Source organism: Musa acuminata, chromosome BXJ3-4 (assembly GCF_036884655.1).
Source record: "Musa acuminata AAA Group cultivar baxijiao chromosome BXJ3-4, Cavendish_Baxijiao_AAA, whole genome shotgun sequence".
In the NCBI taxonomy this organism is placed as follows: Eukaryota; Viridiplantae; Streptophyta; class Magnoliopsida; order Zingiberales; family Musaceae; genus Musa; species Musa acuminata.
This window is the reverse complement of record NC_088352.1, coordinates 17,431,105-17,445,000: the sequence shown is the minus strand read 5'-3', so window position 1 is coordinate 17,445,000 and position 13,896 is coordinate 17,431,105. Positions and strand designations below refer to the sequence as shown.

Genomic DNA, 13,896 nt, shown 5'->3' with positions numbered 1-13,896 from the left:
ATGCTTAGAGCTAAACTATTTATCGACATCATTTTGGCCATAAATTCAGATTTACAAATGATCTTACAAGGATACACATGATACAGAAACTCATGTGTTACATATGTCCTAGCTTATTTTATAATTGGTCTATCCTACATTAGCAAATGTTACTAATCACATGGGTTGAACAAAGTAGATTTATCATCATTAAAACCAATCTAATGGGAGTGAATATGAAAAAAATTAAGACCTTGAACTTGAGAAATGCAGTTATATGTTGGAAAAAGCCACTTGTCATTTAACATTTGTATTGAGGCTGTAACTAAACAATTAGAAGTGTAGAAATAAAAGCATGTGTAAGATTGCTCCCTGTAGGGATAAGACCCTGCATTGGCAAGTCATTTACACTAGGTTGTCTATTTTATTTTTTCAACACATTAGCATATAGAGTTCCTCCAGGTGCACTTAATATTGAAAAAAAGATCTTTGTAATAACCACATCAAGCAAATGTGAATCATATAATTCATCAACTGTCGAATGTATTAATCTTCCCTAATCAAGCAACAGATAAATTTAAGTGTTTTGTGATTCATTAAAACAACTATAGTTTAGATGATATTGATCAAAAAATAATATACAACATGTACTGCCATGTTATTCTCTCTCAAGAAAACAAAACAATGTTATGTCACTAATCTTTCTGTAATCCAATGACAAACAAGCATGAATCAGAGTCCACTGTCAGGACACTTGTTCCAGAATATCTCAATATGTGAGCCTAATTATGGCTACCATCAAAATGACAAAAGAGTTGTCAGATGAAGTGAATGATTAAACAAGTTCATTTGCAACTCTTTTGACTACACAGAAATCCTGCATAGATCAAATCTAGAGAACCACAATGCTAATTGTCTCATGGAAAAAAATATCAGCACACTAGAAAAAACAAAGGGAACTGCTTAACCAAATAAACAATAAAGTGCCTATACTTACCAAGTATTACTCAAAGTTCTTATTTTTCCAAGGTATCATAGATGTCTTTAGAGATACAAATTCTAATTCATGGTTTGTTAGAAATCATATTTTAGATTTACATTACAATTTAGGATTTCCAGTTTACAAATTTTAAGGTTTAGAACATATAGTAAAGTGTAACGAAACAGTAAGAAGGAAAAGAGAAGATACACTCTATCTTGTAATTTGAGCATGATTCGATGTGAATTAGTGCCAGCTACAGGTTCACACACCTCAATATTAGTAAAAAAATTTAACCTACAAATCAGTGAATTAGAGGAATGCATACATTTTGAGAAGTGTCATCACTCTCTTCTTCACTTGAACTATCACTTGTGCTATCACCACTGCAACAACCATATTCTTTTATCCAACAGACAACTTGCAAAGGAGTGTAAAGATAAAGACACGATAATGATAAACAGGCTTACGGAATTATACACCTCTGGGAGACTTCATTAGCTGGTGGCCCTGATGATTTACATGTCTCACTGTTGTTCTTTTCTGAAATCATATTTGAACTACTGCAACCTCCTTTGGATCGCTTTGTGGGACCTTTTTCCTTACCTTTACATGACTTACCATCCATTTCCATGCTGCTGGGAACAACTCCCTAAGATGTGGACATCAATCTCTGTTGGCGATATTAATTATGTTGCAAAATAGTTTAAAAAGCTAAATCACATGCTTACAGAATTCTCAGCATTCATATTTGTAGTAGACATGGCAAAAGGACCAAAAGGGCGTAACCCCTGTTCATTACAGAACAATAAGATCACATAGGACATCTAAGTTGTACATTAGAGAAAAGACAAATTTCTATGCAAAAGACACATTCAATGCATTTGGAGGAAATACCGGAGGAACTGAGGGATGAGAATATAATCCTCTAGGAGGATACGTGAGGTATGGAGGTAGTGGAGTCCCATAAGGTGGCATCAAGTGCTGTTGACAAAAGAAAATGGACGTAAATGCCTATAAGAACTGCTACAAGGTTCATGAATGATGATGATAATGTCTTGCTTAACATTCACTGCAAAGGTATACGATACATGAAGGAGATAAGCATTAACACCATCAACTAAAAATAAGTAAAAGAAAAGAGAAGAAAAGGTTATGAAGCTCAACAGAAATATAAAAGAAAATTTACATCTTAGAAATCCTGGAAGAGCTAAATGAAGAGATAGATATAGCCTGCGACAATTGTTGATCCTGTAAGAGTACACAAGAATCATCAAAGTTTTGTGGATTTTCTCCAATTGATTGCAGCTTTCTACCACTCCAGGACCTAATACTGCAGTACCTCGTAAGGATGCAAAGATTCCTGCTGCTAAGGAGTGACTGAACTGCTCCTGAAGATTTTTAAGAATGATGTCACCTCTCACAGACCTGATGACTGGAGCCCATATGTGTTGGTCCCACACATCAGGTTTGAGATAGCTGGCATCACCCCTGAAATTTTGCAGGAGTATTCTGGTCCACCTAAATAGAATTTGTGCATGCAAAGCATTCCTGATAGAACATTTAGCAGTACTCAATGAATGAGGTGACCACTGACAAGGTGTGCGACAATCATTCTGGAAGACACAGGCAGCCTAAGAGGCTCACGAGTTCACCTCCAATATGTGATGTTACTAGAAGAACCCTTCAAAGAAACAAGGTGCTCATTGTTGATTCACATGAATCTGATAACATATTTAGGCCCAACACTTGTCTCAAAGTACGACCCAAATTGGATGCTACCATCTACTCTAGTTGCCAAATCATATTTATTTCCTATTCTAAAATGCTAAAATATCCACTGTGAGGAACTTAAACGAGATAGAGATGATTTTGACACATAAGCAAGCAATAGTATCCATGTATGAATTCCATACCGGAGCTCCCCACATATAAGGATAAGCCTGGGGACTCGATGGCACTGGGGAAGGGAAGAGTCCATGAGGCGGAATCGGAGGACACGCCTGCCAAAACAGAAATAACCAGCTTATGAGGGACGCAAGGAAACATAAATCTCCCTAAAAGGTAAGAAAAAAAAATCTCCATAAGTATACGATTTCTGATTAGAAAAAAGGTGAAGCCTTTCCACCTGAAAGTTGGACCAATCTGGGTAAACGGACACGGCCGCAGCAGAGCTAGTGGTAGGAGATTGCTCCTAAACCAGGAAACGACAAGGAAGAACCCAATTTTTCTCAGCGAGAAGGAAACCAAATTTCTTGAACAGATCATAGTGAAGACCATAAAGATGAGACTTCAAGTACCTGACCCGCCAATGGTTTTGGAGACTTGGCCGAAGCCTCACCCTCGCCGCTGCCCATGGTCAAGCGTCCACTCGGCCACCCAAATTCGTCTCGTGAAGCGAAAACCCGTAGATTAAGCACCCGACATTGGAAAGGGGATTGCTCCCGTCGGGCTCGACCTTAGGTTTAGGTCCAAAACCCTAGTATGTCAAAAACCCTACGAAGCGCGACAACTACGAATTATTCAGCATGGAAGAAAAAAGAAAACGCCATTTCTTGTAGTAAACGAAGATCTACAGCTCGTTAGTACAGAAAACTCCGGATTCGTAGGGCCGACAGAGAGAGCGAGAGAGATTTCATGCGGAGAGAAGCAATCGATACTACCTTAGAAAGCGAGATTTCGACGGAGGAGGAATGAAGCCGAAAACTGGACCGATCGGTGCAAGCAGGGAGAGATTGCTGTCGCCACGAAATCGAATCGGATGGCTTCCGCGAAGAGGGAGGGGGAGGGAAGGAGGGAGCCGCAAGGTGTGGCGAGCGGGAAGTGAAACGAAGTGGGGAAACGTCAGAAGCTAGTTATCGGGGAAACGGATCTTATTTGTGGAGATCCATTGACCGAGACGGGATCATAAAGTGGTGGTCTCCTTGTTCAGGTGTGTTGAGCGCCACACACACACCATAAGTCAACCAATGGATGGCCTCCGTCTCAACATGCCTCTTGTGGGTTGGGTGTTTGTCTCATACACCTTAATTTATTTCCTTCATTTGACACCTTTAGAAGATATATATAATACAACGTGAAGCCATTGCTGTAGTTTTGAGAGCAGACAGAACACAACTCGATGACTGAATGAGTCCAGCATGATCGCCCAACAATGGCAGCCATCTGCCATCATCCATATGTAGGCTCTTGGAATCTTCGCATGTTTCTACTGGATCATCACCGACAGCCTCTCTTTTGTCGTTTCATGCATGGCTCTGATATCCTCACATGCAATGTATGCATCAGATCGCCGCCGGATTGCAGCTTTCTGGGTTTCCAGGCTCGACGCCATGTTCGCTGCAGAAAGCTTGCAGCTTCAGCCATGGATTGGAAGGTTACGAGGGCAACGTCGTCATGCGAGACCGAGACGGATGGAACGACACAGGCCCTTCGCCTCAGCGGAGGAGCTCGTGGGCGGGGTTTGGTCGTGGTTGACTGAGAGGAGATGGAGTCCTACAGAGAGAGCGTTCTTTTTCACACACACAGGAGGAGGCAATGAGATCGGAAATGTTTTCCGTACAGGGAAGCGACGAGGAAGACGATATCTAACGCTACTGCTGTCGAGGATTCGCTGTGGGGCTCCAACACGGAACACATCAATGGAGCCCCTAGATTGATGTGGGCTTTGAGTTAGGCCTGCCTAAAACTCAGCCAGCTCTGACCCAACTCCTACAAAGTGGGCTCCATCTGTGGGCCGCATTCCTTTAGAAAAATAGGCACGTAAGTTTGATTTATATTATCATAGAATTATTCTTTAAATATCATTTATTCCTTTTATCTTATTTTATAGGACTGAAATTTTGTTTTTTATTTATATTGAATTTTTTTCTTTTAAAAATATTTTCTAATACCACCAATAATTTGATTAATTTGAAATATTTTTATTATGTCAAAATGTAAGCACATGATCCGTTATCGGGCCTAATTGCAGCAACCTGTAATCATCTGACTACACCACCTCAAGAAAAAGTTAGGAGATAACAACCAATGGTTTGGACTTGGGGAAAGGAAGGATGACGACGAGAAGAAAACAGTGGGAGGTGTGGCAAAGAGAGAGGGATGCTTGTCAGCTCACGTGTGGTCATCCGTAGACAACGAGGAGAGGGTAAAGGGAGAGAGAGAACACGAGTTTCCCGAGGAGGAAGAAGGATGAGACGACGATGAGGTAATGGGGATAAGTGAGTACGGGACATGAACCATCGAGCCTAGGCATCACTCACTCGTTCACTCGATCACACATCGACGCATTGCCAAATCATTCCTATGCCTCAAGTCTCACACTCTCATTTGTCACGTTCCCATTGGCCATTTCTACCTTATGTAAAACGAAAAAGAATGACATGAGTAACTTTAGATTGGAATATGAAGTCTTAAATCTTATTTAACACATCAAATTAAACATGCTTTATAGAATCAAAATTAAATTTTAGAATGTTTCCATAAAAAAATATTAAATTCATAATAATATACATGAAATCCTATAATAATTATGAAACATATTAACACGGAAGCGTACCTGATGAATCTATCGACATATTTTGGTTTAATTGGTGAATTAGCCTTCCAATTACAAAGTGTTTCTAAGAACCCTTTTGTTTCTCTTTAATAGGTGAAGAGAAATATGAAAATTGATACTACAATTGGAGACCATAACTCCATTTATATTCATAACTGTATCTATAGTTATGCCCCAAGATGTTTTATATTTCTAACTTGTCTTATCATCAAGTTAAAAATGTAATTGATAGTATCCACATAATTAATTTTCATAACAATTATACCCCTTAGTCAAGTAAGTTTACTTTAATTAGATTATTTTAATTTTTTGGCTAATCAAAGTAATGACTTAACATATTTAATTATACATGTGTAACCCTTAAAATTCTAAGTATCTCCCACTGGGTCACATATATATATATCCTTATAAATGTGATATAGTTTATGAGCTCAAAACTGTTGTCATTATTAAACAAGGCATATAATACAATCTCGTCCATTGGCCATATTAATATAGGACCAAAATAGTCTTTGCTATATTAATCATAGCTAAATCAATCAATGATCTCTAATATTAATATAACCAAATGACATAGAACAATCATGAAATATATAGCATGAAAATTACATGAATGTAATATGTACATGTCAATTTTCAACTGGTCCAATTTTATCTTTATGAGATCATTAATAACTTTAATAGTCATAATATATAAAGCATAATAAATTGAAACTTTCTTTCTAATCAGAAAATATCTATATAAATATAGAATCTGACATAGAACATACAACAAATATATAATAAACTCCCACTAAACTGAAGTTTCCTCATATTCTAGTATATTCATACGAGCAATATGCTCATGAAATAACTTGGGTGGTACACCTTTTGTGAGAGGATCTACCAACACAAAGTTCGTTCCTAAATATTCTATAGAAATTTGTCTACTTTGTATCCTTTCTCTCACAACTATGAACTTGATGTCAATGTGCTTTGACTTACTCGAGCTCCTATTATTGTTGGAGTATAAAACAGTTGATTTATTGTCATAGTATATCTTTAGTGGTCTTTCAATCCCTTATACTATTTTCAGCCCTATGACAAAATTCTTCAACCAAATTTCATAATTTGATACCCCAAACCATGCTACAAATTATACTACCATGGTGGAAGATGTATAAGAGATTGCATGGAACTACGCCAAGAAATCGCCCCACTAGTCAACATATAAATATAGCCCAAAGTGGATTTCCTACTGTCTTGGCATCCAGTAAAATCGGAGTCAGAATACCCAATTATCTCCAAATGGTTTGATCTTCTATATCTTCTTTAAATATCTCATAACTCCTGCCTTCCAATGATCCATTCCAAGATTGCTTAAGTATCTGCGTAACATGCCAACAATGTATGCTATATCCAGACGTGTACAAACTTGTGCATACATTAGACTCCCTACAACTGATGCATACCAAATCTTCTGCGTTTCTTGAGTTTCTAGATTTCCTTTAGGGCACTGATTGAGACTGAACTTATCTCCCTTTTTAATTTTATGTTTAGTACTTCATAATTATGTATTCAGGGATTCATAATAGGACACTATAGTATCAAGCAAATATAGATTGTCATAAGTCATAAGTGAACTAGTTCCAATCACTTTTGAATTTAAAGACAAAGTAAACTGATTGTTTCCAAATGAATAAGAATAACCATATTTTGTCCAAATAAGAAACATAAATTAAATTTCGTCTAAATGATGGTATAACAAAAGTGTCTTTCAAATCCAAATAGTTTCCGGTACACAATAACAATCTAAATATGTCTATAGCTTCCACATCTATTAATTTTTCATCCCCCACATAAATGCATATCTCAACATCATTTGGCCTTCGGTAGCACAGGCAACCCTGCATTGAAACACTGATGTTAGTAGTTGCACCGGAGTCTAACCACTAAGTGTTTCCAGATACTGAAGTTAAATTAACTTTATAACAAACCAAAGTAACGAAGATACCCTTTTTAGCACGCCAAGTGTGATATTTGGCATAGTCCTTCTTCAAATACCCAAATTTCTTATAGAAGAAACAAGTATCATCTTTATTTTGTTTCTTCTATACTAGACTCTTATCAGCCTCATTCTTTTTATATTTGTATTTTTTTTCTTACCCTTGTCCTTAGAGGTACTCGCCAAGTTGGTACTTTCAATCTTTTCTTGCTTCAACTTTTTTCTTCTTACACACAATATAAAATGAGCTCATTAAGAGATCATTTGTCCTTTTGACAGTTATAACTGACCTTAAACTGACTGAATTGTGAATGGAGAGATATTAAAGCTAAATGGACAAATAAGTCCTATGATAAGCCAAGCTTTAATGCTTTAAGCTTTGAAGCAAGTTTAGACATCTCCATGATATACTCCCTTATATTTCCTTTGTCATTATACCTCATGGAAATCAAGCTTTGTAGCAGAGTGCTTGTTTTCGCCTTATCATTTTTAAGAAAACGCTTTTCTATTCCGGTAAAGAAATCTTTGGCCTTGGTAATCCCTTCAGATATCGCACCCCTAAAGACTTCTGGAATGTCACGCTTAATGATCATGAGACTCATGTGATTAGACCTGTCCCACTTTTCATATAGTTTCCTTTCATCATGAGTACTATTTTCCGTAAGAGAAGTGGGTTGGTCTTCCCTTTGTTGAATCTCGTATTTTGATGATGAAACCAATTGATATGTGTTTGTGTTTTAATCTACGTTTTGAGTGACATAAGATGCTTCGATCAAGATGAGACAATTAAAGCAGGAAAAATCATGTTGTGCCGGGGGAAAACATGTCAGAAGATTGGACGTCGGGCCGGAGGAACGGTCAACATATCGACAAAAGGCTTCGGGCCGTGGATTCGGGCATCAAGCAAAGAAGGGTAGATATTACGCCAAGGATATTGGAGTTGCGGAGTTAACTGGCCGATTGGGCAATAGGTCGCAAGAGAGAACGATGCGTCGAAGAATCGGACGAAGTGTCGAGGGACCAATAACATGCCGGACAACATTATTAATGCTTAGTATTAATTGTCTAGATCGAAGTGTGTTTTACATGTACAGGATTAACTATGATAACAAGGCATGAAGCAAAATGAAGTCTCGAAGTCAAGGACGTGATTTCGTTGGGAGTTCGAGAGTTCGTCGGAAGTTCTAGCGGAACCAGCCGAGAAGTCTCGGAGCATGCCAGAGAAGCTCATCGGAACTCGCCAAGAAGATCGTCGTGAAGTCCAGGAGCTTGCTGGGAGTCCGCCGGAACATTGCCGAGAGATCGTCGGAAGTTCGCCGGAAGATCATCGGAAGCTTGCCAGAAGAATAGCCATATGGACTTGTTTAGCTTAGCAAATGTCTTAAGATTTCGTAGTTAGCACGTAATTGGGCTTGGATTTGGGCCAACCTAATTAGGGGCTAGCTAGGCCCATGTAAGAACTGTGTTGGGCCCAATAAGAGACCCAAACAATGCCCCAAGAAGTCTCACCGTCATGACACAGTCTTCCAGACTGTGTCAGCCAGTGGTACCACCAGCCTGGGTGGTTGTACCGCCCCTGGCAAGGTGCCAGGCGATGGTACCGCCCAAGGCAGTGTCAGTCAGACTGACATTGGGCGGTGGTGCCGCCCAGCTGTCACGGACAAACTTCTAAACAAGGTGTTTGATGTAATGCTTATGTATGTCCGTGTCGTTTGGCATGTTCATGCCTTGTACAGAATGTAAAGGGGCGGCCGAAGGCTTAATAGTCCCATTTTAGTTGGGTTGGTGGCCTCTTTAGGCTTGTAAATAAAGGTTGTGTCATGTAGACACTTGCGAGAGCTTTTCGGTCTGTAATGGACCATTTTACCCTTTGTTGTGCAACTATTCAGAGCTTGTAAAGTCTGTTTGTAACTTGCATTGTCTATGAAGTGTTTTTCGGACATGTTTGCTTGTGGATCCCGATTGAGGCGTTCTCTTTAACCCGTTCTCTCTTTTGTTGGTCCTAAGGGACAATGGGAGGCTTCGGGGAGGCTGACCTTTGCGGACGGACGCGCGAGGGTGCCGCACGCCTTAGGCAAAACCAGCTAAGGTCGTGACAATATGGTATCAGAGCGGGACAAGCACTCATAGAAACACTTGACATGCAAACGTGGGGGACCTAGCGGGGCTGCGTTGAGGGCAGTCAGCACACGCGCGATCGTTTGAGGGAAAACGGGCATGGAGATGTAGGGAAAAGAGTCGCTCAGAGGAGCGGGCATCTAACATTGGCATTCAGTGGAATGGCCAACCCTTCGCGCAAGAGGCACCACGAGAACAGGCAAGCTTGGAAGAATTCGGAGCGCACAAAGGTTGGGATGGCTGAGTTTGAGCTACGGCTCAACGTTGACAACCATACTTGATGGTGCTCTAGGCAGGCGAGGCGCTTGGCAAGAATGAGACCATCCAAGGTGGAATGAGTTGCTCAACGACTAAAAGAGTTATGCAAAGCTCACAGAGGTGAGGGGAATTGCTAACTCGAAGAATTTGGTACTCATGCATGGGCTTGTATGCGGACGATGGAATGTTCGTGGCCATCCCAAGGCGGCCGAGACTCGGCGCCAATGGAGCATTAAAACTTTCTCTTCGGCATGCAAAGGATACGTCCGTAGAAGGCTGAAGTGTGCAACGAGTTCAGCATGTTGCTAGGCCTTGAGGGGTGCAGTGGTGGCTGTATTGACGTGGAGGCGCAATCTAGCAAGTGCGTTTGCAAGAGGCAGAACAATGCATAGTTTGTTCAGCAGATCGGAGTAGTCCAAGGGGATGGTGGTCTCCGAAACGAAGAGAGATGTTGCTCCAACGGGATAGTTATCCAGGAGGGATAAGTCTCGGCACTCCAGAGGGAGAATCATGTGAGACGGACTTCACATGTTGAGGAGGAGTACCTCACAAACAACAACTTCACGAAGCTCGATGGACCGAGCAAGCGGCGAGGAGTTGTCGCTTGATCTCGCTCGAGAGAATGCATTGGTGGATGCATTGCGAGATCAAGTGGGGGAGCGACCTGAAGCAACTTAAATGAAGGCACACTTAGAGTCGATATGGAGATCGGACTCAAAGGAGGGCTGACCCGTGAAATGGTGGGTGCGAGGGCCACCATCGACTCAATGCAAAAACGAGGAGCGGAGCAACTTGGGTGTAACTTGGCGAAGTACCCAAGTCGCCCGAAGGGAGCCAGCAGAGAAGTTGGAACATGGAGCAGAAGCACAGTGCTTTCCTTAGACAGAGGTCAAAGACATGAACTCTTGCAGAGGCAAGGGTAGGATCATGTTGTTCCATGGGTCCTTCATCCTGACGGAGCGGACTCATCTTGCATGGTGCCAAAGACGAAGGGAGCTTCGCGGCACATGCACCTTAACTCGGAAGAGCATTTGATGAGGAACTAAGGCGACTCAACTTGCGGAGGCGAAGTTGGGTTCAGAAGGCCTTAGCACGGGGCAAGAGGACGCAGAGGCGGGTACTCTTGAAGAATATGCCACAGTGTTGCCATTTGAGTTGCTATGAAGGAAGCAGTGCGCAGCGGATATTGTGCTGGTAGGGGCAGAGGCCCAGGATCCAGACAATGGTGCACAGATTACAGTGAAGTCGGTGGACTTCGGGAGCTATTAGGCGACGGACTGTCCTAGAGTGGTGCTTCATCTAGGTGTGACCCAAGAGTGGGTGGATGAAGGTCGATTGCCAAAGGAGTGAACAAAATCGAAGGTGGAGGAAACCCTGCGATGTATTGGCAGAGGCCACACATGGAGGGTTCACAATTCGAGTTCATTCCACAAAGATCAGAATACAATGGAGATGTCACCAGGAGGCGACATGGTGCAGCGGATTGTGGTGGAACAGTTCGTGGCAATGCGACACACACAACATTGTCCCGTGAGGGATGAGATCATATGGAGGTATGATCGGGAGCTACTGGAAGCTCCACTTCGGTGAACAACACGACGGCAAGAAGGGCTATGGATTCAAGGAGTGAAGGCCATGGTACCGCAGAGGCGGGTCTTCCGGGCGTGCATCGAATTTTGCATCGGATGAAAGCCTTGGTCATCAGCATATGGGGGCTGTGTTCCACCAAGGGAAAAGTTCGAATGCAAGTACCAGTGAGTTCCATGGGAGGGACTTGATCATACAGAGGTATGATCGAAGCAGCTGGAGAGTTGGACTGCTCCAGAGCTCATATTCGCTTAAGGGAGCCCGACAAGTCAGAGGACAAGGTCGAGTAAGCGAACGTTGCTACCAAGGAAGCTAAGGAAAACAGAATCGGTGCAAACTCTACAACGTGATGGCAGAGGCCATGCATGGGAGTTGCAGTCTGTCTTTCCATCGACCAAACAGACTGCTTGGAGAACACAGAGGTGTTGAAGCAGGGGGTCGAAAGGGGCGAGGAAGCGACGACGAGTCCAGAGGGACTTAGCTACCCAAAATCAAGCATCAGTTAGAATGGAGGTGGACTCAGAGGAGAGCCACGGAGACATCTCTACTGATTGTGAAGAAAAGGGATACAGAGGCGAGGCGACGGATAGTAGGGCCATGGGCATGGCAGCGCCATGGTATCGCAGAGGCGGGACTTCCGTGCAAGTCATTGATCCCTTGCTCTCATGGAGGGAGAGCACTTGGTCGTGAAAGGGGCCGAGGAGGTGGAGCATGCAGAGGCAATCTCCAAGTACCGAGACAAGGCTGAAGGGCAGAGGCCAAGAAACTTCGTAAGACCGGTGTCAACAAGTTTCTCATCAAGATAGCCGTAAGTGAAGGACTTCGGGTCACGCAAGAGTGCACGACCAAGGAACGAAGCAGGCAGTACACGGTGCTGTACCTTTGCTACTCAGTGGAGTAGGCGGCAGGGTTGATGGAGAAGACGGTACAATCCCAGAGGCGACCTCATCTATCAGAGAATTACTCCAAGTTGGGGTGAAAACTTCCTGCATTCCAGAAGTTCAATGGCTTTGAGAAGGTGAATCACAGTAGCTAACTCAACGCAAGGAGTGCAAACACTTCGAGTGCTTCCGAAGTGTGAGCAAAGAGCAGGCGAAGGCTAGTAACCAGCTCGATGCATGAAGTACAACCTCGAGGAGGCGGGCGAAGTCAAGTAACCTTTGCCTTCTCAACTCTTAAGAGAATGGGCGAAACCGAGTACCCCAGTTCTCTTATCTATCCAGCAGAGGAGCTCTGCACAAGTTCAAAGACCCTTCGAAGATAACGGAAGACAATACTTGTCAAATCCTCACCAGCGGTGATCAGTGCTACTGAGAGTAGATTGTCCGCTTCATTTCCCAACGAAATGCCAATCGAAAGCGGAAGTGATGCGAACCTACTTGGATGTGACAACTAACTAAAAGAAGAGTCAATGAGCAGATTTTGTGGAGGAAGGACCCAAAACTTCAGAAGTTTGCGAGGCGATGCTCGTTAAAGCTCCAACAAGCATCCACCCAGTTCAAGCAGCATGTGGAAAATTTGAGAAACTGGCGCAGTAAGAATGGTCTTTTCCTTCATTTGGTGGATCCGCAGGAATCAACGAGGATCAAAACAACTCAGCCAACCCCACACCAGAGTCAGAGTCATTGGTGAGTTGAAGCAACATGGCGGATCAAAGGTTCGACTACTCAGAAACAGCAGCGGAGAGCAGCTGGGAGCCAGGAGGCGCATTGCAGCTGGAGCAGAAGATTGAAGACTCAGCAAAGGCGAAGAGTTGCAGTGTTCACAAAGGCTTCAACGAGGACGTCGAAGGGATAAGTGGGGGAGAATGTCACGGACAAACTTCTAAACAAGGTGTTTGATGTAATGCTTATGTATGTCCGTGTCGTTTGGCATGTTCATGCCTTGTACAGAATGTAAAGGGGCGCGCCGAAGGCTTAATAGTCCCATTTTAGTTGGGTTGGTGGCCTCTTTAGGCTTGTAAATAAAGGTTGTGTCATGTAGACACTTGCGAGAGCTTTTCGGTCTGTAATGGACCATTTTACCCTTTGTTGTGCAACTATTCAGAGCTTGTAAAGTCTGTTTGTAACTTGCATTGTCTATGAAGTGTTTTTCGGACATGTTTGCTTGTGGATCCCGATTGAGGCGTTCTCTTTAACCTGTTCTCTCTTTTGTTGGTCCTAAGGGACAATGGGAGGCTTCGGGGAGGCTGACCTTTGCGGACGGACGCGCGAGGGTGCCGCACGCCTTAGGCAAAACCAGCTAAGGTCGTGACACAGCGTAGGCGGTAGTACCACTCGTGCCCGGAGAACCCGGGATGGGAAAGTTTTAAGCTCCAAGTTTGAATCAACTTGAAGCCTATAAATACCCCTCTCATCCATAGTTAAACAACGCAAGCATAGAGAGATTAAAAGAGAGAAAACGCTGCTGCGATCATAAGTGTATTCCCTCCTC

General features: G+C 42.7%; 1 protein-coding gene across 5 annotated transcripts in view; it reads right to left on the bottom strand.

Annotated features, from left to right (window-relative positions):
* The window catches only part of LOC135581840 (bZIP transcription factor 1-B-like), a 5,530-nt gene extending 1,717 nt beyond the window's left edge, over window positions 1-3,813 (bottom strand). Inside the window, exons 1-8 of one of the 5 annotated variants that reach the window (XM_065145668.1) lie at window positions 3,622-3,813; window positions 3,259-3,454; window positions 3,087-3,152; window positions 2,875-2,961; window positions 1,856-1,942; window positions 1,690-1,749; window positions 1,429-1,610; window positions 1,287-1,344 (exon numbers count right to left, since the gene is read on the bottom strand). In XM_065145668.1, the coding sequence (XP_065001740.1) occupies window positions 1,287-1,344; window positions 1,429-1,610; window positions 1,690-1,749; window positions 1,856-1,942; window positions 2,875-2,961; window positions 3,087-3,152; window positions 3,259-3,315 (597 nt within the window). In that variant the 5' untranslated portion in view covers window positions 3,316-3,454; window positions 3,622-3,813. Of the gene's footprint in view, window positions 1-1,286; window positions 1,345-1,428; window positions 1,611-1,689; window positions 1,750-1,855; window positions 1,943-2,874; window positions 2,962-3,086; window positions 3,153-3,258; window positions 3,471-3,621 lie in introns of all 5 variants that reach the window. The other 4 variants (XM_065145669.1, XM_065145666.1, XM_065145665.1 and 1 more) reach the window with 4 other exon arrangements.
* Window positions 3,814-13,896: the final 10,083 nt, after the last annotated feature.